Source organism: Zea mays, chromosome 3, assembly GCF_902167145.1.
Source record: "Zea mays cultivar B73 chromosome 3, Zm-B73-REFERENCE-NAM-5.0, whole genome shotgun sequence".
NCBI lineage: Eukaryota > Viridiplantae > Streptophyta > Magnoliopsida > Poales > Poaceae > Zea > Zea mays.
This window is the reverse complement of record NC_050098.1, coordinates 178,990,844-179,014,094: the sequence shown is the minus strand read 5'-3', so window position 1 is coordinate 179,014,094 and position 23,251 is coordinate 178,990,844. Positions and strand designations below refer to the sequence as shown.

General features: G+C 54.9%; 1 protein-coding gene across 1 annotated transcript; it reads left to right on the top strand.

The window, feature by feature from the left end:
- Positions 1-671: 671 nt before the first annotated feature.
- Positions 672-23,056, top strand: LOC109944870 (uncharacterized). The gene is made up of 4 exons (XM_023302025.2): positions 672-3,150; positions 3,253-3,323; positions 3,432-3,582; positions 22,702-23,056. The coding sequence occupies exons 1-4, from the start codon at positions 3,051-3,053 to the stop codon at positions 22,851-22,853; spliced, it is 474 nt and encodes a 157-aa protein (XP_023157793.1). The 5' UTR covers positions 672-3,050; the 3' UTR covers positions 22,854-23,056.
- Positions 23,057-23,251: the final 195 nt, after the last annotated feature.

Here is a 23,251-nt window from a genome sequence, read left to right as displayed (position 1 = left end):
CAACGAACGTCGGTATTGCCCAGGGCCGTGCGGTCAGTACCGCCTACCACAGTTCCGGCCACGGTCGATAGCGCTGCTGGCTGCCCATAAACAGGTCGGTACTGACCACTGTGTGTAATTTTTTTCACATTGTTTTGATGTTCTAAAAAAACTTTAAACTAAAAATATTATTTTTTTAAAAACATGTATGAATTATGTAACTTTTGTTTTTTCATATTATGTAAATTTATTTATTTTTTGTGATTTATGTAAATTTTATTACGGCTTATAAACTATGTAATTGTATTTGTTTTTATCAACTATATAATTTTTATTTACTTAGTTAGATGTTCAGATGAATTTTTATTTTTAATAAAATGTTGTGTTTTATTTCAAATAAAAGTTTGTAAAACAAATGCTGAAGTTGTGTGTTAGGGAAACTGTAGGTTAACGGTAAAGATTGTGCTTTGGAATGGTGTGGTAGATAAAAGCTGTTGTGTGGTGGTAGATATAGGCTCTTATCGCTGAAATCGGCCTTAAAATAAACTGATCTGACACTGTTTTTTTGTTTTAGTACATATGGGAGTTGAGAGAAGAAACATACATAAAAAAAAGCTGCAAAAGAAAAGTATGACGTTTGTCTTTAGTTTCACGCTTAGTTTTGGCGTGTACTTTCACTGTGCACGGCGTCTGCAGGTTTCGAGTCGATGACCTTCATGTCTATCAGTTCCGTTCCGATGCAGGAGCTTCCTTGACTAGCTCTAGCTGTAGGTCAGGTCAAGCAAACCGTGGCGCTCATCGGTGGGAATCTGGGGAGGTCTCGTCCCCGGTTCCGATGGACAGAAGCCCATCGGCTTGCGCGGTGTAGTCGTTCAGCAATCCATCAGGAGGAGATTCAAGCGGCAAGACAGCTGTATTTGAGAAGGTGCGATGAATTTTATCATCGGACTGTTGGGCGGCATGCAGATCGTGAGGTCAGGGGTCCCGTTCGCTCGGCGGTTGAGAGGAAGGTTCTTTTGAAAACATCGTCGAAATCACAGGTACGTTCTCTTAAACCAGATGCCGCGTTGGGTACCTGCGTTGCTCCATTTCCGGTGCCTAGCTTGTCACCGGCCGTTACTCTCGGACGCGTGACGCTTTCGGCAAAGGCAGGTCCTCCTCGACGAGGTTGCTCGCCAGCGTCGAGGATGGATGTCAGTGTTGCAGCTCCGGCTGTCCAGGGTCATTCAAATTCAATCCCATTTCCTCTTTCCAAGGATCGGCAATTACAGAAAGCGTTAATTTCGCCAGGGGAGCCGTTCGGCGATCCTGAGCATTATTGCCAGCGGGATGGTGCCCGGTCTAGTGAATCTGTGGGCCTCTTGTCCTCCCAGGATTTGGGTGGTCTGGGAGCGACATACTCTGGTTGGGCCAGCCGTTACCCGGGCCTGCTTTCTCTCCGTCAGAGACTTCACAGCACGGATAAACCTAGGCGCAATGTTCACTCGTCACGTTTTTTTCAGCCACCGGTTGCTAGTTTCAGATCGTACGCCGACGTCCTCAAGTCGGGTGTTCTTGCTGGAGTTAGTTCGCACGCCGACGCCCTCAAGTCGTGTGTTCTCTCCGGCGGAATGGCGGATGCAGAGGGCTGGCGAGTGGTTGATCACCGGCGCCAGCAGGTTCGTGGTCGTGCCTCGGGTCCTGGTAGTTGGTCTTTTCGCGGTCGGGGCAATTGGAAGGTGCGTGGACGCAGTTCTGGGCATGGACGTGGTGGACGTGGTGGACGTTTCCATGCTCCTGCAGCGTCGCTTGGCTCTAATGACAGGGCGGTTGTGGATCATAGCAGAGGTGGTCAGGCTGATGCGGCTAGAAAACGGGTTGCCGTTGTCGCACCCGGGGTTACTGACAAGGGGAAGAAACGCCGGGAAGAGCTTTGTTGCGAAATTTGTGAAGATAACCATGTTCCGGAGGAGTGTCCGGTGTTCAATGGTCCTAAGCCTCAGGCAGCTCTTTGCGGTTTTGCGGGCGGTGAGTCTGGTTTCTTTCAAATTCCAACATGGGGATCACATGCTGCAGTTCCGAGGTCGGATGGTGTCACTGCATTTATAACAGTGAAAGAAGGTAATGTTTCTGCTGATCTCGTCAAGTCTGAACTCTCTAGACTTATACCAGTGAAGTGGAATTGGTCGGTCCAGAAGCACGCAGACGGGTTTCTGGTACCTTTTCCATGCAGAGTCGAGCTCCAACGCATGATTGCTATGAAATATGTTCATACGTTGGGTGGAGAAGGTATCTTGGTGATTCAGGAGGTTAATCAGACAATAGAGCCGATTGCTTATCTACAGAAGGTTTGGGTAAATGTTTACGGGGTTCCTTTTGAAATCCGCTCCTTTCTCCCTTTGTGGGCAGTAGGTTCTATTTTGGGTGCAACTCAGAAAGTCGATATGCGTTACACCAGGAAAATGGGGGTGGTCCGTATTTTGGTGGCAGTGACCAGTGTGAATCACATTCCAGAGTCCACAGAAATAGTAGTTGGTGAAGGGTTATATGAGATTTTCTTCAAAGTTGATAAGGTACTCAAAGATGGGAAGTGGATCGATAATGATAACATGGGTAATCGAGATGGAGATGATAAGGGGCAAGGAGAGAATGATGACTATTCTAAGAAACATGAAAAAGATTTCTTTCAGTCAGAGGAGATAGCAGAGGATACTGTTATGGAAGATAACTCACTGCCAAGCGATTCTAAGCATCCTCAGGATGGGGCTCCTCGTGATTTGGAATTGGTGTCTCAACTAGGCTGTCATCTCCTTGATGGTTCGGTGGCTTCTTTGGGTATGGAGTCAGATGGTTTGATCTCGGATAATCCGGCAGCCTTGATGGCACTTATTTCCTCTGGTGCATATCAGTAGGAAGTCGATCTTTTATCTGGTGCTCTTGGTCAGTCACCAGGTACTGTCAACAATGTTGAAATTTCCAATATCCGGTTGGAGCTGAATCCAGGCAGCGATTCCTTTACTAGCGTGGCGCTGTGTGAGGACGGGCTGCACTCGCCAGTGCTTGCTGCCAGTTCTCATTCTCAGGTTGAGATCATGCCTCTTGCTAGTCTAGTCGTCAATCTGGTTGTAGAAGACGTCTGGTCTCATCCAAAGGTTGGGATCGACGTGGATGGAAATCCTATTAAATATGCTGGTAATTTACTTAATCACCAGAATGTTTTAGCTGTTTCTCCTTCGTTACTCAATATTCCCTGTCAGGTATCTGATTTCTCAGTTAATCCGTCGTTTGAAACAGATACTCAGGTGAGAGTCAGTCACCTGGGACATATTAATTCCTTCGCCGAGGTTCCTCGTTCGGTCCTCCAGGTATTATGTAAAGAATTTAATATTAAAGCCAACACGAAAAATGATTATATGAGACAAGCTCTTTCTTTAATAGCTCAATCTGAGAATAAAGTTATGGTGGCATTACAGGACACTCTTGCATCTTATTCTCTTTCTAAGGGAGGAAAGACTAAAAAAGTTAATCAAGGAAATTTCAGATTATGTGCGAAGAGGACTAATACAGATGAAGATATTTTGTCCAAAGCACAGCGCATGGCAGCTAAGCGTAATCTGGAATTCAGTGAGTCTTCCTTCATTTCTTTTGCCCCGGAAGTCATAATTTCAAAGTGTGAAAAGATTGGGATTTCTCTTGGTAGTACTGAAAATCAAGTGTTACAATCTGTGGCTTCTATTAAAAATATCGAGGTCGATAGGTTAACGGTTGCTACAAAACCCCCTTCTCTCCATAGCGTTAATCCTTTATTGGATGATGAGGAAGCTGAGGTAGATGTGGTGTTATCTCACATTTCTAATAGATGGGAGGATGATTCTGGGTTGAGTGCTTTAGATCGATGCTGTGAGCTTACTGCTGCGCCGCGTAAAAAGAAATCGAATAAGGCTTTCTCAAAAGGTAAGGTTAACCGTCCTTCCAAGAAGCCAATCACACCCACTAAAATTAGTTTTAAATGAAAGGGATTTTTTGGAATTGTAGAGGCCTAGGGGATTTGGCTAAACATAATTACTTATCTCATCTATCTCGAGATCATAGACTCGACTTTATTGCTCTCATGGAGACGGGTCGCAGCTCCTTCTCGGATTCTACTTTGAGAAATTTCTGCGGTGGTGCCGACTTTCTCTGGCATCTCATTCCACCTAGAGGAAGATCCGGGGGGATGCTGTTAGGGGTGAACCTAGGTGTTTATGACATTGGTGCTATTGATGAAGGAGATTTTTATTGCAAGTTCCGACTTCGAAACAAAAAGGATGGCTTCATTTGGGCCCTTTTTGCTGTTTATGGCCCAGCTCAAGATGATTTAAAGAACGATTTTTTAGCTGAAGTTGCAGGAGTGTGCGGTGCCGAAACACATCCTTTTATTATAGGGGGGACTTTAATATTATGCGAAGAGCGGAAGACAAAAGTAATGAAAACTTCAGCTTTCGATGGCCTAATCTGTTTAATGCTATCATTGCGAATTTAGAATTACGAGAAATAGAAATGGTGGGACGACAATTTACTTGGGCAAATGGCTTGGTTCCACCCACTTTTGAAAAGCTTGATAGGGTTTTAATGAGCCCAGAGTGGGAACTTAAATTCCCTAATGTCACAGTCCAGGCGCTTGACAGATCTCGGTCTGATCATACGCCTTTATTACTGAATGGCAAAGCCCCCACGAGCCTGGGAAATTTCTCTGAGTTTAAATTTGAATTAGGATGGTTAACTAGAGAGGGATTTTTTGATTTGGTTTCTTCTATTTGGCAACAAGAACGTAGAGGAGAATCTGCCATACAGATATGGCAGAACAAGATGAGGTCCCTTCGACAGTATTTAAGGGGATGGGCAAAGAACTCGACGGGGTTAATTAAAAAGGAGAAACAACAACTTTTAGAATTGATTGATGAACTCGATAAAAAGGCGGAGTTTACTTGCTTATCGCCTATCGAGTTGAACTCGAAAGCTTTTGCCAATGATAGGCTTGCCAGTATCTTGAGAGAGGAAGAAGTACGTCTCTTCCAGAGGGCCAAGGTCAAACATCTCCTCGAAGGTGACGATAATACAAAATATTTCCATTTAGTGGCTAACGGCAAGCACCGGAGGCAACGAATTTTTTCGTTGGAGGATGAGAATGGTGCATGCATAGCGGATGAGGAAGAACTTAAATCACATATAACGAGTTATTACAAGAATCTCTTTGGGAAGCCTGACATAACATCGGTTGATCTGGATGAATCCTTTATCCAAGACATTTCTCAAGTCTCTGATACTGAGAATGAAATTTTAACTGCTAATTTTACTATAGATGAAGTTAAAAAGGTGGTTTTTTCTTTGGAGCATAACAAAGCTCCTGGGCCGGATGGCTTTCCAGTAGAATTTTATCAAGCTTTTTGGGAAGTGATTAAGGATGATCTATTTGCGTTGTTTGTGGACTTTCATCAAAATTCCCTTTCGGTTCATAGCTTAAATTTTGGAGTAATTACTCTAATTCCAAAGAAGGACAACACATTTAAAATCCAGGATTATAGGCCTATTTGCTTACTTAATGTCTCGTTCAAAATCATAACTAAAGTCCTTTCAAATAGAATAGGTCTTGTGGCTGATAGAATTGTCTGCCCTTCTCAGACAGCTTTTATGCGCGGTCGAAATATTCTTGAAGGGGTTATTATTCTTCATGAATCCATCCACGAATTACAAAGTAAAAAATTAGATGGAATTATTCTTAAGCTAGACTTCGAGAAGGCCTATGATAAAGTCAACTGGAAGTTTCTCCAACAAGCGATGCGTATGAAGGGTTTCTCTCCCTCCTGGTGTGCTTGGATCCATACAATAGTCTCTGGAGGCCATGTTAGAGTTAAAGTGAATGATGACGTAGGTCCATTTTTTAGTACTTTTAAGGGCCTTCGTCAAGGGGACCCCTTGTCGCCAATATTATTCAATATTGTTGCTGATATGTTAGCAATTCTTTTCGCAAGGGCGAAAGAGGAAAATCAATTCAATGGAATTGTTCCGCATTTGATTCCGGAGGGTTTGTCTATCCTTCAGTATGCTGATGATACGGTGGTGTTCTTAGATCATAACCTGGAGCATGCTCGGAACATTAAACTTTTATTGACACTTTTTGAGCAAATGTCAGGACTAAAAATTAATTTCCATAAAAGTGAGTTATTTTGCTATGGATTGGCTAAGGAATATGAATTGCAATACTCACACTTATTTGGTTGTGGAATTGGGACAACGCCTTTCAAATATCTCGGAATTCCTATGTCTCATCGAAGATTGAGAAATAGTGACTGGCAGGGGGTTATAGACCGGTTTGAAAAGAGGCTTAGTACTTGGAAGGCCAAATTTCTATCTTCGGGTGGACGGCTAGTCCTACTTAATTCTGTGTTAAGTAGCCTACCAATCTTTATGATGTCGTTCTTTGAGATACCGGCAGGCGTCTTGAAGAAATTGGATGTTATTCGGTCTAGATTCTTTTGGCAGGGAGGAGGTAGTAAAAGGAAGTATAGGCTGGCCAGATGGAATATCATTTGTCAACCCAAGGAGTTAGGGGGTTTAGGTGTCTCTAATCTAGCTATAAAAAACACAAGCTTACTCAGCAAATGGCTCTTTAAATTACTCAATGAGGATGGGATGTGGCAACAATTACTTAAAAATAAATATTCTCGGCGTTTCGAGACCGGGGGGTCCCTGGGCCGACGAGTGAGTGTCGCCGCGTGCCCCAGCCCAGATGGGTCGAGCGCGAGGGCGAGCGCGAAGGGGGGAGAGCGAGGCGGCCGGAGACCGGCATGAGAGAGGTGGGAATCCCGCGGCCTTCGTGTTCGTCCCGCGCCCAGGTCGGGTGCGCTTGCAGTAGGGGGTTACAAGCGTCCACGCGGGAGAGGGAGCGAGCGGCCCCAAGCGAGCGCCTGTCTCGTCCTCGTCCCCGTGCGGCCAACCCTCTCTAAAAGGGCCCTGGTCCTTCCTTTTATAGGTGTAAGGAGAGGATACAGGTGTACAATGGGGGGTGTAGCAGAGTGCTACGTGTCTAGCGGGGGAGAGCTAGCGCCCTAAGTACATGCCGTCGTGGCAGCCAGAGAGATTTTGGCACCCAGCTGGTGTGATGTCGTGGCCGTCGGAGGAGCGATGGAGCCTGGCGGAGGGACAGCTGTCGGAGCGGTTGGGTCCTTGCTGACGTCCTCTTGCTTCCATAAGGGGGCTGAGAGCTGCCGTCGTCACAGAGCATGCGGGGCGCCATCATTGCCTATATGGCGGAGCTAGCGAGATGGGACGCCGGTCTGGTTCCCTGTGGCCTGAGTCAGCTTGGGGTAGGGTGATGATGGCGCCTCCTGTTGATGTGGCTGGCCTGCGCCCTAGGTTGGGTGATGCGGAGGCTCCTCCGAAGCCGAGGTCGAGTCTGTCTTCCATGGCCGAGGCCGAGTCCGAGCCCCTGGGTCGGGCGAGGCGGAGGTCGTCAGCTGAGGCCAGGGCGGAGCCCGAGCCCTGGGGTCGGGCGAAGCGGAGTTCGTCGTCTTCTGGGACTTAGCCCGAGTCCGAGCCCTGGGTCGGGCGGAGCGGAGTTCACCGTCTTCCGGGACTTAGCCCGAGTCCGAGCCCTGGGTCGGGCGGAGCGGAGTTCGCCGTCTTCCGGGACTTAGCCCGAGTCCGAGCCCTGGGTCGGGCGGAGCGGAGTTCGCCGTCTTCCGGGACTTAGCCCGAGTCCGAGCCCTGGGTCGGGCGGAGCGGAGTTCGCCGTCTTCCGGGACTTAGCTCGAGTCCGAGCCCTGGGTCGGGCGGAGCGGAGTTCGCCGTCTTCCGGGACTTAGCCCGAGTCCGAGCCCTGGGTCGGGCGGAGCGGAGTTCGCCGTCTTCCGGGACTTAGCCCGAGTCCGAGCCCTGGGTCGGGCGGAGCGGAGTTTCCTATGGTGCCTCCGGCGGGGCCTAACTGCCTGTCAGCCTCACTCTGTCAAATGGCACCGCAGTCGGAGTGGCGCAGGCGGCGCTGTCCTTCTGTCAGGCCGGTCAGTGGAGCGGCGAAGTGACGGCGGTCACTTCGGCTCTGCCGGGGGGCGCGCGTCAGGATAAAGGTGTCAGGCCACCTTTGCATTAAATGCTCATGCGACTTGGTCGGTCGGTGCGACAATTTAGTCAGGGTTGCTTCTTAGCGAAGGCAGGGCCTCGGGCGAGCCGGAAATATGTTCGCCGTTGGAGGGGGGCCTCGGGCGAGACGGAAATCCTCCGGGGTCGGCTGCCCTTGTCCGAGGCTAGGCTCGGGCGAGGCTTGATCGAGTCGCTGAATGGACTGATCCCTGACTTAGTCGCACCCATCAGGCCTTTGCAGCTTTATGCTGATGGGGGTTACCAGCTAAGAATTAGGAGTCTTGAGGGTACCCCTAATTATGGTCCCCGACAGTAGCCCCCGAGCCTCGAAGGGAGTGTTAGCACTCGCTTGGAGGCTTTCGTCGCACTTTTTTGCAAGGGGACCAGCCTTTCTCGGTTGCGCTTTTGTTCCGGTGGGTGCGCGCGAGCGCACCCGCCGGGTGTAGCCCCCGAGGCCTCGGAGGAGTGGTTTCACTCCTCCGAGGTCTTAATGCCTCGCGTAATGCTTCGGCTGGTCTGGTTGTTCCCTCATGCGAGCTGGCCGTAGCCCGGGTGTACGGTCGGGTCCCAAGTTTTCGGGCTGGTATGTTGACGCTGTCAACGGTTCGGCCGGAGCCGGGTTTGCGAGAGCAGCCCCCGAGCCTCTTCACAGGGCGAGAGGGCGATCAGGGACAGACTCGGCTTTTTTACATACGCCCCTGCGTCGCCTTTCCGCAAGGAGGAGGGGGGAAAGCGCCATGTTGCCCTCGATGGGCGCCGAACATGGTGTCTCCGGTGAGCTGCAAGCGGGTAATCCGAGTGGACGTCCGTGCCCCGTTCGTTAGGGGTCGGCTAGGGGCCCAGAGGCACGCCCAAAAGTACCTGCGGGTGATCTGCCGGACCCGGTCCCCTGGCGACGGGGTCCGAGGGCTCGATGCCTCCCTCTGATGGGATTCCGTTACAAGATCGCTCCCGCTGGTCTCGGAAATGTCCTAGGGTACCTCGGGAGCGCAGCCCGAGCCTTGGTTATGTATCGAACGTACCCATGGTCATCCCTCGCTCGGCGTCTGAGGCGGCTGTGAACCCTTCGGGGGCCAGCCTTCGAACCCCTGATCAGTAATGGGCACGGAGCCCGAGTAGCCTGAGGCGGCCGTAGAACCCTTCGGGGGCCGGCCTTCGAACCTTTGACCAGTAGTGGGTGTAGGGCCCACACGATCTGAGGCGGCTGTCGAACCCTTCGGGGGGCCAGCCTTCGAACCTCTGATCAGTAGGGAGGCTCGGAGCCTGGTTCCTTCACGGGGAAGGACCCTTTTCGGGGTATCCCCCTTTCCCGGTCCCTGTTGCAAGAGAGAGAGAAAGAGGAAAAAAGGAAAAGGATACGGAATCGAACGACGCGGCGTACCTTTACTGGCGCGGTCATTATGGCGAAGGCGAAGCGTCGCCCGCTTCTCCTGCCAGAGGCGCCGCCTGTCCCGCCGCAGAGTTAATGCGACGGGGCGAGTGGTTGGCGGGGCGGTCGTTGCGCGTGCGCGAGCCGCTCGAGGAACGGAACACGGGCGCGTTGTCTTCACGCCGTGGGAGAGGGTTCTCTCGCTGCCCCCGGATGGGACGTAAGCTTGGCTGACGACGTGACTGCTGCTCCTGCCCGCCTGCCACCGTCATTACTGCCGGCCCATTTTTGGCCGCACTGACCGCCGCGCCAGGCTGGCGCTGCTGAGTCGTGCGCTGGGTCGCCTCGAGTCGCGGTATTGGTTCCGCAGTCGAGGAGGCGCGGTGGTGGCGCAAGTGGCGGTGCAGTTGCATGCACGAAGCAGTCGGCGCGTCGGTTGCATGACGCGTGGGCCTGGGCCTCCAGGCTGGGCGTGTTGGGAGTCGGAGAAGCACGCCCACTTGGCGCGGTTGCATGCCGCCTGCATGGCCGCCCACCCTTTCGTCCGCTGGTCTAGGCAAAAGTGGAGGGTCGCTTGTAACCGCTGGGCGGTTGTATGCACCGCGCACGGCGGTTTGGCTTCTTCTGCCCTGAGTCGGCTTGCATGACGTGTGGGACCCAGCCCCCGCGCCGTAGGGGAGGACCTTGGAGTGTGTTGGAGAAGACTCAGCCCGTGACGGCTGGGGACGCGAGTAGGGAGAACCGCCCTTAAAAGGAGGGTGACCCCCTTGGAAGGCGACCATGTCTTCGCGCTCCCTTATGCATCGTGTCTTTCCACCTCCCAAGCCCCCGGATGGGGGAGATCCGCCGTCTTTCCGCCTCGTCGTTGGGGGAACGCAACTCCGCGGGAGTTGGTACCTTTCAGCCATTGTTCGGCTTCAAGGATTTTCATCACACAGCCCGGTTGCACCCCTCCGCTGGTGGTCACCCAAGACGGTGACCTCCAGCTCCTGGATGGGGAGAGGCAAGCCGGGCTGTGATCTCGATCCCGCCCTCAGCGTCGAGGGTGTTCGTCATCCTCGCTGGGGCGGGGAGCGAGGCGAGCCGGGGCTCTACCTCCTGCACGGGTCGGCGGGCCACCTCTTCTTCCACCTTCTGGTGGTGGCAATCGCCCTCCAGCCCTGCGGCGGAGACGTCCTCTAGCCATGCCGGGGAAGGCGAACTGTTGCTGCCCAACTAGGATGCAACATTCCGCCCTCTTCCTCGCATTCGCGGCGGGGACGGCAGCGAGGACCTGCCGGTGCGCTTGGGAGCGGCCCGCTCTTTGGCTTTAATAGCTGGTTCGCGTCCCTTGAGCGGGAACGCGAACGAGGGCCCTCCGGCGGCCGCGTCCACCCGGGACCATGGCTACTGCTGCAGAGGTCACTGGCGGGTCTCCCGATGTTCGTCGCCCCGCAGGCTCGAGGTTGCTCATACCCACGGGGACGGAACCAGAGTTCCGTTTGTAATGGCACTTTGGATGCCAGTGTTTTTTGTTCATTGTGGCTGTCGAGGCCTGAACATGTATGTAATGGAGCCGTGTTTTTTCCTCATTTTCGAGCACTAGGACTCGCCTGTTGGTTGTCTGAACCGCTTCACCAAGCGTGAGTCGCCCCGTGTCAAGGTGACGAGTGAGGTATCCGTATCTCGGAGGCGTAGGAGTCCCTCGGCTCGGTCGGCCTTGTTGTCTGAGGCTCCTCTAGCTTAGTTAAAGGGACCCCTTGGCCGCTCTTCGATGAGCCGAGGCCAGGGGTAGCGATATCAGCATGAACAGGGGCGGAGTTGGCTCGAAAATGAAACCTGGTTGGCCGGAGCCCAGCCGGGTCGTCCGTTAGCGGGACCGACGCCGGAGTTGACCAGTCGAGGCCTCGGGTCGGGCTGGTGCCCTTGGAAGATGGTTGGCCGAGGCCCCAGAGTGACCGGCCGAGCCGCCTGCTCGGGCCAGATTTCCAGAGAAGACTCTGACAGCGATTGCCTGGGTGTGGCGATGATGTCGTCCTTTAGAGCGGAGATCCTTGGACCGCGTCGCCGTCCGAGGCTAGGTCGGACCTCGCCGGAGGTGTCGTCGATGCCGAGGGTGCTGCTGCCCCCTTCCAGCGTCAAGACCCGAGCCTGCAGGATCAGATCATCTTGTAGCGTGTGTCTCCTGCGGCCGCCGAGGCCAGAACACACACCCTCGCTGTGTTGTAAAGTTGCGTCTCTTTTCTTCTTGTTTCGAGTATCTGGACTTTTTTGTCGGCAACAGGGATGTTTGTGCGAGCGAGAGTTGCTTCTCGCGGAAGGTGATGAGTGAGGTATCCGTATCCCGGAGGCGTAGGAGTCCCTCGGCTCGGTCGGCCTTGCCGCTTACGCGCACTTTTACCCGTCCATGAGGCTCTATCACCGACTCAGTCGAGAAGGCTCGAAGGATCACTTCGGCAGAAGAACTTCCGAACGTGAAGACTTGTTCGGTCCGCGGAACCACTTATCCGAACGTGAGTTACTTATCGCAGAAGGTGATGAGTGAGGTATCCGTATCCCAGAGGCGTAGGAGTCCCTCGGCTCGGTCAGCCTTGGCTGCTTACGTGTACTCCGTCGTTTTCAGGATCCACTTTTCGAAGTAGTCAAAAAGCACGAAAGACATTCTGGCAGAAGAGATCTTTTTTCGAGGAAAATTTCAACGCAGAGGGGGTTCCCCCCTTTTAGCCCCCGAGGGAGGGTCGGGCTTTGCCGAGGCGAGGCCGACCCTTCCTTGATGACTAAACTTTGCGTGGGTGCGAGGTATATGAACAACTTGAAAACATCTTAAGGGTAGAAGTGACGTAGCTGTTGGATGTTCCAAGCGTTGCCGTAGACTTCGCCTTGACTGTTGGCCAGCTTGTACGTTCCGGGCTTCAGAACTTTGGCGATGACGAATGGCCCCTCCCAGGGGGGCGTGAGCTTGTGCCTCCCTCAGGCGTCTTGTCGCAGCCGAAGCACCAGGTCGCCCATCTGGAGGTCTCGGGACCGGACCCCTCGGGCGTGGTAGCGTCGCAGGGACTGCTGGTACCGCGCCGAGTGTAGTAAGGCCTTGTCCCGAGCCTCTTCCAGCTGGTCCAGCGAGTCTTCTCGGCTGGCTTGGTTGCTTTGGTCGGTGTAGGCCCTCGTCCTCGGGGAGCCGTATTCCAGGTCTGTGGGCAAGACAGCCTCGGCCCCGTAGACTAGAAAGAACGGCGTGAAACTCGTGGCTCGGCTCGGCGTCGTCCTCAGGCTCCAGACCACCGAGGGGAGTTCCTTCATCCATTGCTTGCCGAACTTGTTGAGGTCGTTGTAGATCCGGGGCTTGAGCCCTTGTAGGATCATGCCGTTGGCACGCTCTACTTGTCCATTTGACATGGGATGAGCCACTGCGGCCCAGTCCACCCGGATGTGGTGATCCTCGCAGAAGTCCAAGAACTTTCTGCCGGTGAACTGGGTGCCATTGTCGGTGATGATGGAGTTCGGGACCCCGAAGCGATGGATGATGTTGGTGAAGAACGCCACCGCCTGCTCGGACCTGATGCTGTTCAGAGGTCGGACCTTGATCCACTTGGAGAATTTGTCGATGGCGACCAGCAGGTGCGTGTAGCCCCCGGGTGCCTTCTGCAAGGGGCCGACGAGGTCCAGACCCCACACAGCAAAGGGCCAGGTGATGGGTATTGTCTGCAGAGCCTGAGCGGGCAGGTGGGTCTGCTTCGCATAGAATTGACACCCTTCACAGGTGCGGACAATTCTTGTGGCGTCGGCCACCGCCGTCGGCCAGTAGAAGTCTTGTCGGAAGGCATTCCCGACAAGGGCTCGAGGCGCTGCGTGATGGCCGCAAGCCCCTGAGTGTATCTCTCGCAGGAGTTCCTGACCTTCGGCGATGGAGATGCATCGCTGGAGGATGCCTAAGGTGCTGTGGTGGTAGAGCTCCTTCTCATCTCCCAGCAAGACGAACGACTTGGCGCGCCACGCCACCCGCCGAGCCTCGGCTCGGTCGAGGGGTAGCTCTCCTTGGTCGAGATATTGCAGGTACGGGGTCTGCCAGTTCCGATCAGGCGTGGCCCCGCTTCGCTCCTCCTCGATGCGCAGTGCCTCACCCTCGGGGGCCGAGGGTACCTCGGGCTGAACCAAGGTCGCCTCGGGCTGAGCTGAGGGTGCCTCGGGCCGTGCCGAGGGTACCTCGGGCTGGGCGAGTACCTCGGACTGGGCCGAGGTCGCCTCAGGCTCGGGCGTGTCGTCGATCTTGATGGAGGGTTGATGCAGATCCCGGGAGAAGACGTCCGGGGGAACCGTCGTTCGCCCCGAGGCTATTTTAGCCAGCTCGTCCGCAGTCTCGTTGTAGCGCCGAGCGATGTGGTTAAGCTCGAGCCCGTAGAACTTGTCTTCCAGGTGCCGAACCTCATCGCAGTATGCCTCCATCTTCGGGTCGCGGCAGTGGGAGTTCTTCATGACTTGGTCGATGACGAGCTGCGAGTCACCACGAGTGTCGAGGCGTCGGACTCCTAGCTCGATGGCGATCCGCAACCCGTTGACCAGAGCCTCATATTCGGCCACATTGTTGGACGCCGGGAAGTGGAGGCGTAGCACGTAGCGTAGATGCTTTCCGAGGGGTGAGACGAAGAGTAGGCCTGCGCCGGCCCCTGTCTTCATCAGCGACCCGTCGAAGAACATGGTCCAGAGCTCCGGTTGGATCGGAGCCGTCGGTAGCTGGGTGTCGACCCATTCAGCCACGAAGTCCACCAAGACCTGGGACTTAATGGCTTTCTGGGGAGCGAACGAGATTGTCTCGCCCATGATCTCCACCGCCCACTTTGCAATCCTACCCGAGGCCTCTCGGCACTGGATGATCTCTCCCAGGGGGAAGGATGACACCACAGTTACCGGATGAGACTTGAAGTAGTGTCGCAGCTTCCGTCGCGTTAGGATCACCGCGTACAGCATCTTCTGAACTTGTGGGTAGAGGATCTTGGTTTCGGACAGTACCTCGCTGATGAAGTAGACTGGCCTCTGAACGGGCAATGCATGCCCCTCTTCTTGCCTCTCGACCACAATCGCGGCGCTAACCACCTGGGTGGTCGCGTCGACGTAGACCAGGAGGGCTTCTCCGGCAGCTGGGGGCACCAAGATAGGCGCCTTTGTGAGGAGCGCCTTCAGGTTCCCGAGGGCTTCCTCGGCCTCGGGGGTCCAAGTGAAGCACTCGGCCTTCCTTAAGAGGCGGTACAGAGGTAGACCTCTTTCGCCGAGACGTGAGATGAAACGGCTCAGAGCCGCGAGACATCCCATGACCCTCTGTACGCCCTTTAAGTCCTTGATGGGCCCCATGCTGGTGATGGCTGCGATCTTCTCTAGGTTGGCTTCGATGCCCCGCTCGGAGACGATGAACCCCAAGAGCATGCCTCGGGGCACCCCGAAGACACACTTCTCGGGATTGAGCTTGACGCCTTTCGCCTTGAGGCATCGGAATGTCACTTCAAGGTCGGAAAGGGGGTCGGAAGCTTTCCTCGTCTTGACTACGATGTCATCGACGTAGGCCTCGACCGTGCGACCGATGTGTTCGCCGAACACATGGTTTATGCACCGCTGGTACGTCGCATCCGCATTCCTCAAGCCGAACGACATGGTGACATAGCAGTACATGCCGAAGGGTGTGATGAAAGAAGTCACGAGCTGGTCGGACTCTTTCATCCTGATTTGATGATACCCTGAGTATGCATCGAGGAAAGACAGGGCTTCGCACCCAGCAGTGGAATCCACGATTTGATCGATGCGAGGCAGAGGGTAGGGAACCTTCGGACATGCTTTGTTGAGACCAGTGTAGTCTACACACATCCGCCATTTCCCCCCTTTCTTTCTCACAAGCACAGGGTTGGCAAGCCATTCAGGATGGAATACCTCTTTGATGAACCCTGCCGCCATTAGCTTGTGGATCTCCTCGCCTATCGCTCTGCGCTTCTCCTCATCGAATCGGCACAGAGGCTGTTTGACGGGTCGGGCTCCGGCCCGAATATCCAGCGAGTGCTCAGCGACATCCCTCGGTATGCCGGGCATGTCCGAGGGACTCCACGCGAAGACGTCGGCGTTCGCGCGGAGGAAGTCGACGAGCACTGCTTCCTATTTGGGATCGAGCCCGGAGCCGATCCGGATCTACTTGGAGGCGTCGCTGCTGGGGTCGAGGGGGACGGCCTTAACCGTCTCCACTGGCTCGAAGTTGCCGGCATGACGTTTCACGTCTGGCGCCTCCTTAGAGAGGCTTTCCAAGTCGGAGATGAGGGCCTCGGACTCGGCGAGGGCCTCGGCGTACTCCACGCACTCCACGTCGCATTCGAACGCGTGCTTGTACGTGGGGCCGACGGTGATGACCCCATTGGGGCCCGGCATCTTGAGCTTCAGGTAGGTGTAGTTGGGGACGACCATGAACTTCGCGTAGCATGGCCTTCCCAGTACCGCGTGGTAGGTTCCTCGGAACCCGACCACCTCGAACGTCAGAGTCTCCCTTCGGAAGTTGGAGGGCGTTCCGAAGCAGACGGGAAGGTCGAGTCGTCCGAGGGGCTGGACGCGCTTCCCAGGAATGATCCCGTGGAAGGGCGCAGCGCCTGCTCGGACGGAGGACAGATCGACGCGCAGGAGCCCGAGGGTCTCGGCGTAGATGATGTTGAGGCTGCTGCCTCCGTCCATAAGGACCTTGGTGAGCCTGACGTCGCCGATGACGGGGTCGACGACGAGCGGGTATTTCCCCGGGCTCGGCACGTGGTCGGGGTGGTCAGCTTGGTCGAAGGTGATGGGCTTGTCGGACCAGTCTAGGTAGACTGGCGCCGCCACCTTCACCGAGCAGACCTCCCGGCGCTCTTGCTTGTGGTGCCGAGCCGAGGCATTCGCCGCTTGTCCACCGTAGATCATAAAGCAGTCGCGGACCTCGGGGAACTCTCTTGCTTGGTGATCTTCCTTCTTGTCATCGTCGCGGGCCCTGCCACCCTCTGCGGGTGGCCCGGCCCTGTGGAAGTGGCGCCGAAGCATGACGCACTCCTCAACGGTGTGCTTGACGGGCCCCTGATGATAGGGGCACGGCTCCTTGAGCATCTTGTCGAAGAGGTTGGCACCTCCGGGGGGTTTCCGAGGGTTCTTGTACTCGGCGGCGGCGACAAGGTCCGCGTCGGCGGCGTCGCGTTTCGCTTGCGACTTCTTCTTGCCTTTTTTCTTGGCGCCGCGCTGAGTTGACGCCTCGGGAGCATCTTCCGACGGGCGGCCCTGGGGCTGCTTGTCCTTTTGGAAGATGGCCTCGACCGCCTCCTAGCCGGAGGCGAACTTGGTGGCGATGTCCATCAGCTCGCTCGCCCTGGTGGGGGTCTTGCGACCCAACTTGCTCACCAGGTCGCGGTAGGTGGTGCCGGCAAGGAACGCGCCAATGACATCCGAGTCGGTGATGTTGGGCAGCTCGGTGCGCTGCTTCGAGAATCGCCGGATGTAGTCCCGGAGGGACTCTCCCGGCAGCTGCCGGCAGCTTCGGAGGTCCCAGGAATTCCCGGGGCGCACATACGTGCCCTGGAAATTGCCGGCGAAAGCTTGGACTAGGTCGTCCCAGTTGGAGATCTGCCCCAGGGGCAGGTGCTCCAACCAGGCGCGAGTGGAGTCGGAGAGGAACAGGGGGAGGTTGCGGATGATGAGGTTGTCATCGTCCGTTCCACCCAGTTGGCAGGCCAGACGGTAGTCCGCGAGCCACAGTTCCGGTCTCGTCTCCCCCGAGTACTTTGTGATAGTAGTCGGGGGTCGGAACCGGGTCGGGAACGGCGCCCGTCGGATGGCCCGGCTGAAGGCCTGCGGACCGGGCGGTTCGGGCGAGGGACTCCGATCCTCCCCGCTGTCGTAGCGTTCCCCACGCCTGGGGTGGTAGCCTCGGCGCACCCTCTCGTCGAGGTGGGCCCGTCGGTCGCGGTGATGGTGCTCGTTGCCGAGGCGGCCCGGGGCCGCAGGCGCGGTGTTGCGCGTGCGCCCGGTGTAGACCGAGGCTTTCCGCATGAATCGGGAAGTCGCGGCATGAGGTTCCGAGGGGTATCCCTGCCTTTGGGAGGCAGAGCTCTCGGCCCATCGGACCGCGGCGCCTTCCAGGAGATTCTTGAGCTCCCCCTGGATTCGCCGGCCCTCGGTGGTTGATGGCTCCGGCATCGCGCGGAGAAGCATCGCTGCAGCAGCCAGGTTCTGGCCGACGCCACTAGATGCGGGTGGCGGCCTGACCCTGGCGTCGTCGGCGACGCGGTGCTGGAAACCCTGGGGCAGATGACGTATTTCTCCGGCTAGGGGTTGGCCCGCCCATGCCTGGCCAACGTCCCGGCGGATCGGCTCAAGCGCCCCTGCTCCCTCGTTGAACCTGGCCTGCGCCCTGCGGATTTGCTCGAGCTGTGGGTCATGGCCCCCCACCTAAACGGGGACCACAGCTAGCTCCCGTGGATGTCGACGCGGGGCACTGGCCTAGGGAGATCACCGTCCTCCGGCATGCCGAGATGATTGCCTTCGGAGGGACCCCCTAGATCGACGTGGAAACATTCGCAGCTTGGGCCACAGTCCTCGTCGCTGAGGCTGCGGCTACCGTCGGAACAGTCGGAAAGGCAGTAGTCACATGCGGTCATGAAGTCCCGCATGGCACTGGGGTTGCCAAGTCCAGAGAAATCCCAACAGATGCTGGGCCTGTCATCTTCCTCGGACCCAGAGGGCCCGTAGGTCGAGACGTCCGTCAGCCGGTCCCAAGGCGACCGCATGCGAAACCCCAGAGGGTTTGGACTCGCCTTTTCGAGAGCGTCCGCCAAAGCGAGGTCGCTAGGCGGGTTGAGGCTGAATCCAAATGACGTAGGATGGGAATCGGTCGGTACCTTTTGGTCGACGAGCGGCGATGAAGTCACGTCGGGGACTGACTGCACCGTCATCTCAGGTGCGAGGATGACGTCCAGCAAGCTCTCCGCGAGCGCGCTGGCGTCGTCCGCTTGCTCGGGATGGGCGTGTCGCGGGGAGACGGCGCTCGTCTTCGACTCAGGCGCGAAGTCGATACCCGGTGTGCCCCTCGTTGGGGTGCCGGCGCTGTCGGCTCGCTCAACAGCCAACGAGGCGCTGCCTCCTTCTTGGCCTTGGTCGCCCTGCCTTCCCCTCCGTCGGCGGGGGAAAGGGCAGGATGAGCTCGAAGGTCGATCTTCCACCACGCGGGGAAGACGTCGTCGATTCCGCCGCCGGCGGGCGGGTCGTCGGTCGCCATTGTCGTCGTCGCGCGGCGGTGGAAGGAGTATCATGTCGTAGCCGCCGTCGAGGGACATGAACTCAAGACTCCCGAAACGGAGCACCGTCCCGGGTTGGAGAGGTTGTTGGAGACTGCCCATCTGGAGCTTGACGGGAAGCTGTTCGTCAACACGCAGCAGGCCCCTACCTGGCACGCCAACTGTCGGCGTTTCGAGACCGGGGGGTCCCTGGGCCGACGAGTGAGTGTTGCCGCGTGCCCCAACCCAGATGGGTCGAGCGCGAGGGCGAGCGCGAAGGGGGGAGAGCGAGGCGGCCGGAGACCGGCGTGAGAGAGGTGGGAATCCCGCGGCCTTCGTGTTCGTCCCGCGCCCAGGTCGGGTGCGCTTGCAGTAGGGGGTTACAAGCGTCCACGCGGGAGAGGGAGCGAGCGGCTGTAGGATTACGGGGAGGCTACGCTAGCGCAAAACAAAATTTTCATCCCCATAATACCAAGAACTACTACGGTTATAGGTCATGGAATTACCACTAGACGCGCAGAGCAGCGGAAGACGTCTCGATGTAGACGAACGCGTCGAGCAGTGCCATGCAGTCGCCGGCATCCTTCACGTCCTCGCACGGTTCGTCCAAGTGCTCCAGATGCAGCACCTCCGAGGTATCCACACGTACAGGGAGGAAGCGCCGCGTACCGAACTGCTAGGTTCGCGACGGCGGCTTGGCGAGGGCGAGAGGCGAGCGTCGGCTGCTGATTTGCAGGTGGCGAATTAGGTTATCTCTTAACCGCGCCCCCGCCCCTCATTATATAGGCGTTATGGTGGGCTTCTGACGCCGAGGCCCATCATTAACCCTAAAGCCCAGTCTAATTTCGGATCTAATCCGAATTAGGCTTCCTTCCCCTTAAGTGTGTGACCCTATAGGTTCACGTACAAATAGACATAGCCCGAGTACTCTTACTTGGCCCAATAATTGACAGCGGCCTCTAGCAAGACATGTCAACTCCTATGTGTACGTAAAGATCATATCAGACGAACCATTGCGACATTAAGTACATGCTGTTCCCTTTGTCTCACGATATTTGGTCTGGCTCTAAGCTGACCTCTCTTTCTCGATACTGTGAATTGGAATCCTTTCAATGGTTAACTCTTAACCCTAGCACGGCCATGCATTTCTTGATCCAATCACTCGAGGGGCCCAGAGATATCTCTCTCACAAAGAGAGGGACAAATTCCATCTTGACTGACCATGCCTCATAGCATGCTTCCTGACAAACCCAAAACTACCTTTATAACTACCCAGTTACGGGATAGCGTTTGATAGTCCCTAAGTAAGTCAATTCACATCTTGAGAACATGCGACAATCTCAGGTCTAAGGATACAATATTCATGTTGCAAGAAGAGAACTATATTACAATATCTCACGTTGGGTCGGTCCAGCCTCATGTCATACATGCGCCCACATTATTAATTTAACATCTCCATGTTCATGACTTGTGAAATGTAGTCATCAACTAATACATGTGCTAGTCATCGACTCTGACTAGGGACATCATTTAGAATAACCATATAAGTAAAGAATCTCACAAACAATTCACATAATTGCTAATCAATACAAGGTGCCTTCCATGGATATTCAATTAAGCAATATATATATCATGGATACAAAGAAATATGCTCATCTCTATGATTATCTATAGGGCATATTTCTAACAGCGACCCCAAGCGAGCGCCTGTCTCGTCCTCGTCCCCGCGCGGCCAACCCTCTCTAAGAGGGCCCTGGTCCTTCCTTTTATAGGCGTAAGGAGAGGATCCAGGTGTACAATAATGGGGGGTGTAGCAGAGTGCTACGTGTCTAGCGGGGGAGAGCTAGCGCCCTAAGTACATGCCGTCGTGGCAGCCGGAGAGATTTTGGCACCCAGCTGGTGTGATGTCGTGGCCGTCGGAGGAGCGATGGAGCCTGGCGGAGGGACAGCTGTCGGAGCGGTTGGGTCCTTGCTGACGTCCTCTTGCTTCCGTAAGGGGGCTGAGAGCCGCCGTCGTCACAGAGCATGCGGGGCGCCATCATTGCCTATCTGGCGGAGCTAGCCAGATGGGACGCCGGTCTGGTTCCCTGTGGCCTGAGTCAGCTCGGGGTAGGGTGATGATGGCGCCTCCTGTTGACGTGGCTGGCCTGCGCCCTAGGTTGGGTGATGCGGAGGCTCCTCCAAAGCCGAGGTCGAGTCTGTCTTCCGTGGCCGAGGCCGATTCCGAGCCCCTGGGTCGGGCGAGGCAGAGGTCGTCAGCTGAGGCCAGGGCGGAGCCCGAGCCCTGGGGTCGGGCGAAGCGGAGTTCGTCGTCTTCTGGGACTTAGCCCGAGTCCGAGCCCTGGGTCGGGCGGAGCGGAGTTCGCCGTCTTCCGGGACTTAGCCCGAGTCCGAGCCCTGGGTCGGGCGGAGCGGAGTTCGCCGTCTTCCGGGACTTAGCCCGAGTCCGAGCCCTGGGTCGGGCGGAGCGGAGTTCGCCGTCTTCCGGGACTTAGCTCGAGTCCGAGCCCTAGGTCGAGCGGAGCGGAGTTCGCCGTCTTCCGGGACTTAGCCCGAGTCCGAGCCCTGGGTCGGGCGGAGCGGAGTTCGCCGTCTTCCGGGACTTAGCCCGAGTCCGAGCCCTGGGTCGGGCGGAGCGGAGTTCGCCGTCTTCCGGGACTTAGCCCGAGTCCGAGCCCTGGGTCGGGCGGAGCGGAGTTTCCTATGGTGCCTCCGGCGGGGCCTGACTGCCTGTCAGCCTCACTCTGTCAAATGGCACCGCAGTCGGAGTGGCGCAGGCGGCGCTGTCCTTCTGTCAGGCCGGTCAGTGGAGCGGCGAAGTGACGGCGGTCACTTCGGCTCTGCCGGGGGGCGCGCGTCAGGATAAAGGTGTCAGGCCACCTTTGCATTAAATGCTCCTGCGACTTGGTCGGTCGGTGCGGCAATTTAGTCAGGGCTGCTTCTTAGCGAAGGCAGGGCCTCGGGCGAGCCGGAAATATGTTCGCCGTTGGAGGGGGGCCTCGGGCGAGATGGAAATCCTCCAGGGTCGGCTGCCCTTGTCCGAGGCTAGGCTCGGGCGAGGCGTGATCGAGTCGCTGAATGGACTGATCCCTGACTTAGTCGCACCCATCAGGCCTTTGCAGCTTTATGCTGATGGGGTTTACCAGCTGAGAATTAGGAGTCTTGAGGGTACCCCTAATTATGGTCCCCGACAAATATCTAGGCGAGAAATCTCTTTCTCAAATATCTAGAAGACAGGGGGATTCTCAATTCTGGTCGGGTCTAATGAATATTAAGGACCAGCTCCTTAGAGGGGGCCACTTCAAAGTGGGAAATGGTCAAGCTACCAGATTCTGGAAGGACAAATGGGTAACCAGTCGACCTCTTAGTGAGCAATTTCCGAATCTCTTTAATATAGTGCGTAACAAATCTGCCTTAGTTGCATACGTTTTTTCTGATACAAACCTTAATTTGTCTTTTCGACGTACAATCATGGGGAATAAATTAGTGGAATGGCACAACATGCTAAACTTGCTAACTGAGGTTACTCTGTCTCTGTCTAGAGATAAATTTGTTTGGGACGATCAAAGGAATGGAATCTTCTCGGTCCAATCTATGTACCATTTGTTGATGAATATTCCCAACAACGAACGGAACAAGAAGCTTTGGAAACTTAAGCTCCCCTTGAAAATAAAAGTTTTTTTGTGGAATTTATGTCGTGGAGCAATCCTTACTAAAGATAATTTAGCCAAAAGGCGATGGAATGGTAGCTTGACATGTAGCTTTTGCAATCGAAATGAAAGTATTCACCATCTCTTTTTTGACTGTTTTATGGGCAAAAGCATATGGAGAATAATTTACTTTGCCTTAAAATTAGAAATGCCCGTTAGCATTAATCATATTATCGGGTCTTGGGGAACAAATAGGGGTCCGGGGTATAAAAAAATTTTACTCTCTGGAATAGCAGCTTTATTTTGGGCTATTTGGCTCAGTCGAAATGAGGTGACTTTTAATCATAAACCAATTCCATCAATTATGCAGGTTATTTTCAGATGTACTCACTGGTTAAGATTCTGGAGACCGCTACAAAAGGAGGAATCGCAACAACAAATTCTCGTTGCTTCGCACGTTTTGGAAGTGGTGGCGATGGAAGTCTTCGCAAACCATGGATGGCGCTCAAATACAAGAATTGAGTATGGCTAGTGTTAGTCATAGTCTTGTAATTTAATTCCTTTGAGTTAGTATCACTATTCATGCAACAGTTCTTAGTTGTAATAATCGACTTGTATTGGCTGTACGCATTATCATGCTAAAGCTGGAACTCTTGTTTCCATTATCAAAAAAAAAAGATGTACCGAACAAAATCAACCAAATTTATAGCTGAAAATATCTAGACACGGGACACCTAATAGTATCGTTTGATTAATGATGAAAATAAAGTTTGACAATATAACTTTTTTAGTGTTATAGATGTTAATTGTCTGTCTATAGATTTGATCAGCATTAAAATTGTTTTATCTTTGATAAAAACCTAAAGTAAGTATATTCTAGGGCTGAGGTACTACCAAATTTGTCAATGTTTTTGTAAAAA

Coding starts and splice junctions, on each gene's coding strand:
- LOC109944870 (XM_023302025.2), top strand. CDS start 3,051: ATGCCTCTTGCTAGTCTAGTCGTCAATCTGGTTGTAGAAGACGTCTGG. Junction 3,151..3,252: donor AAATCCTATTAAATATGCTG/GTAATTTACTTA, acceptor CGTTTGAAACAG/ATACTCAGGTGAGAGTCAGT. Junction 3,324..3,431: donor TTCCTCGTTCGGTCCTCCAG/GTATTATGTAAA, acceptor GTGGCATTACAG/GACACTCTTGCATCTTATTC.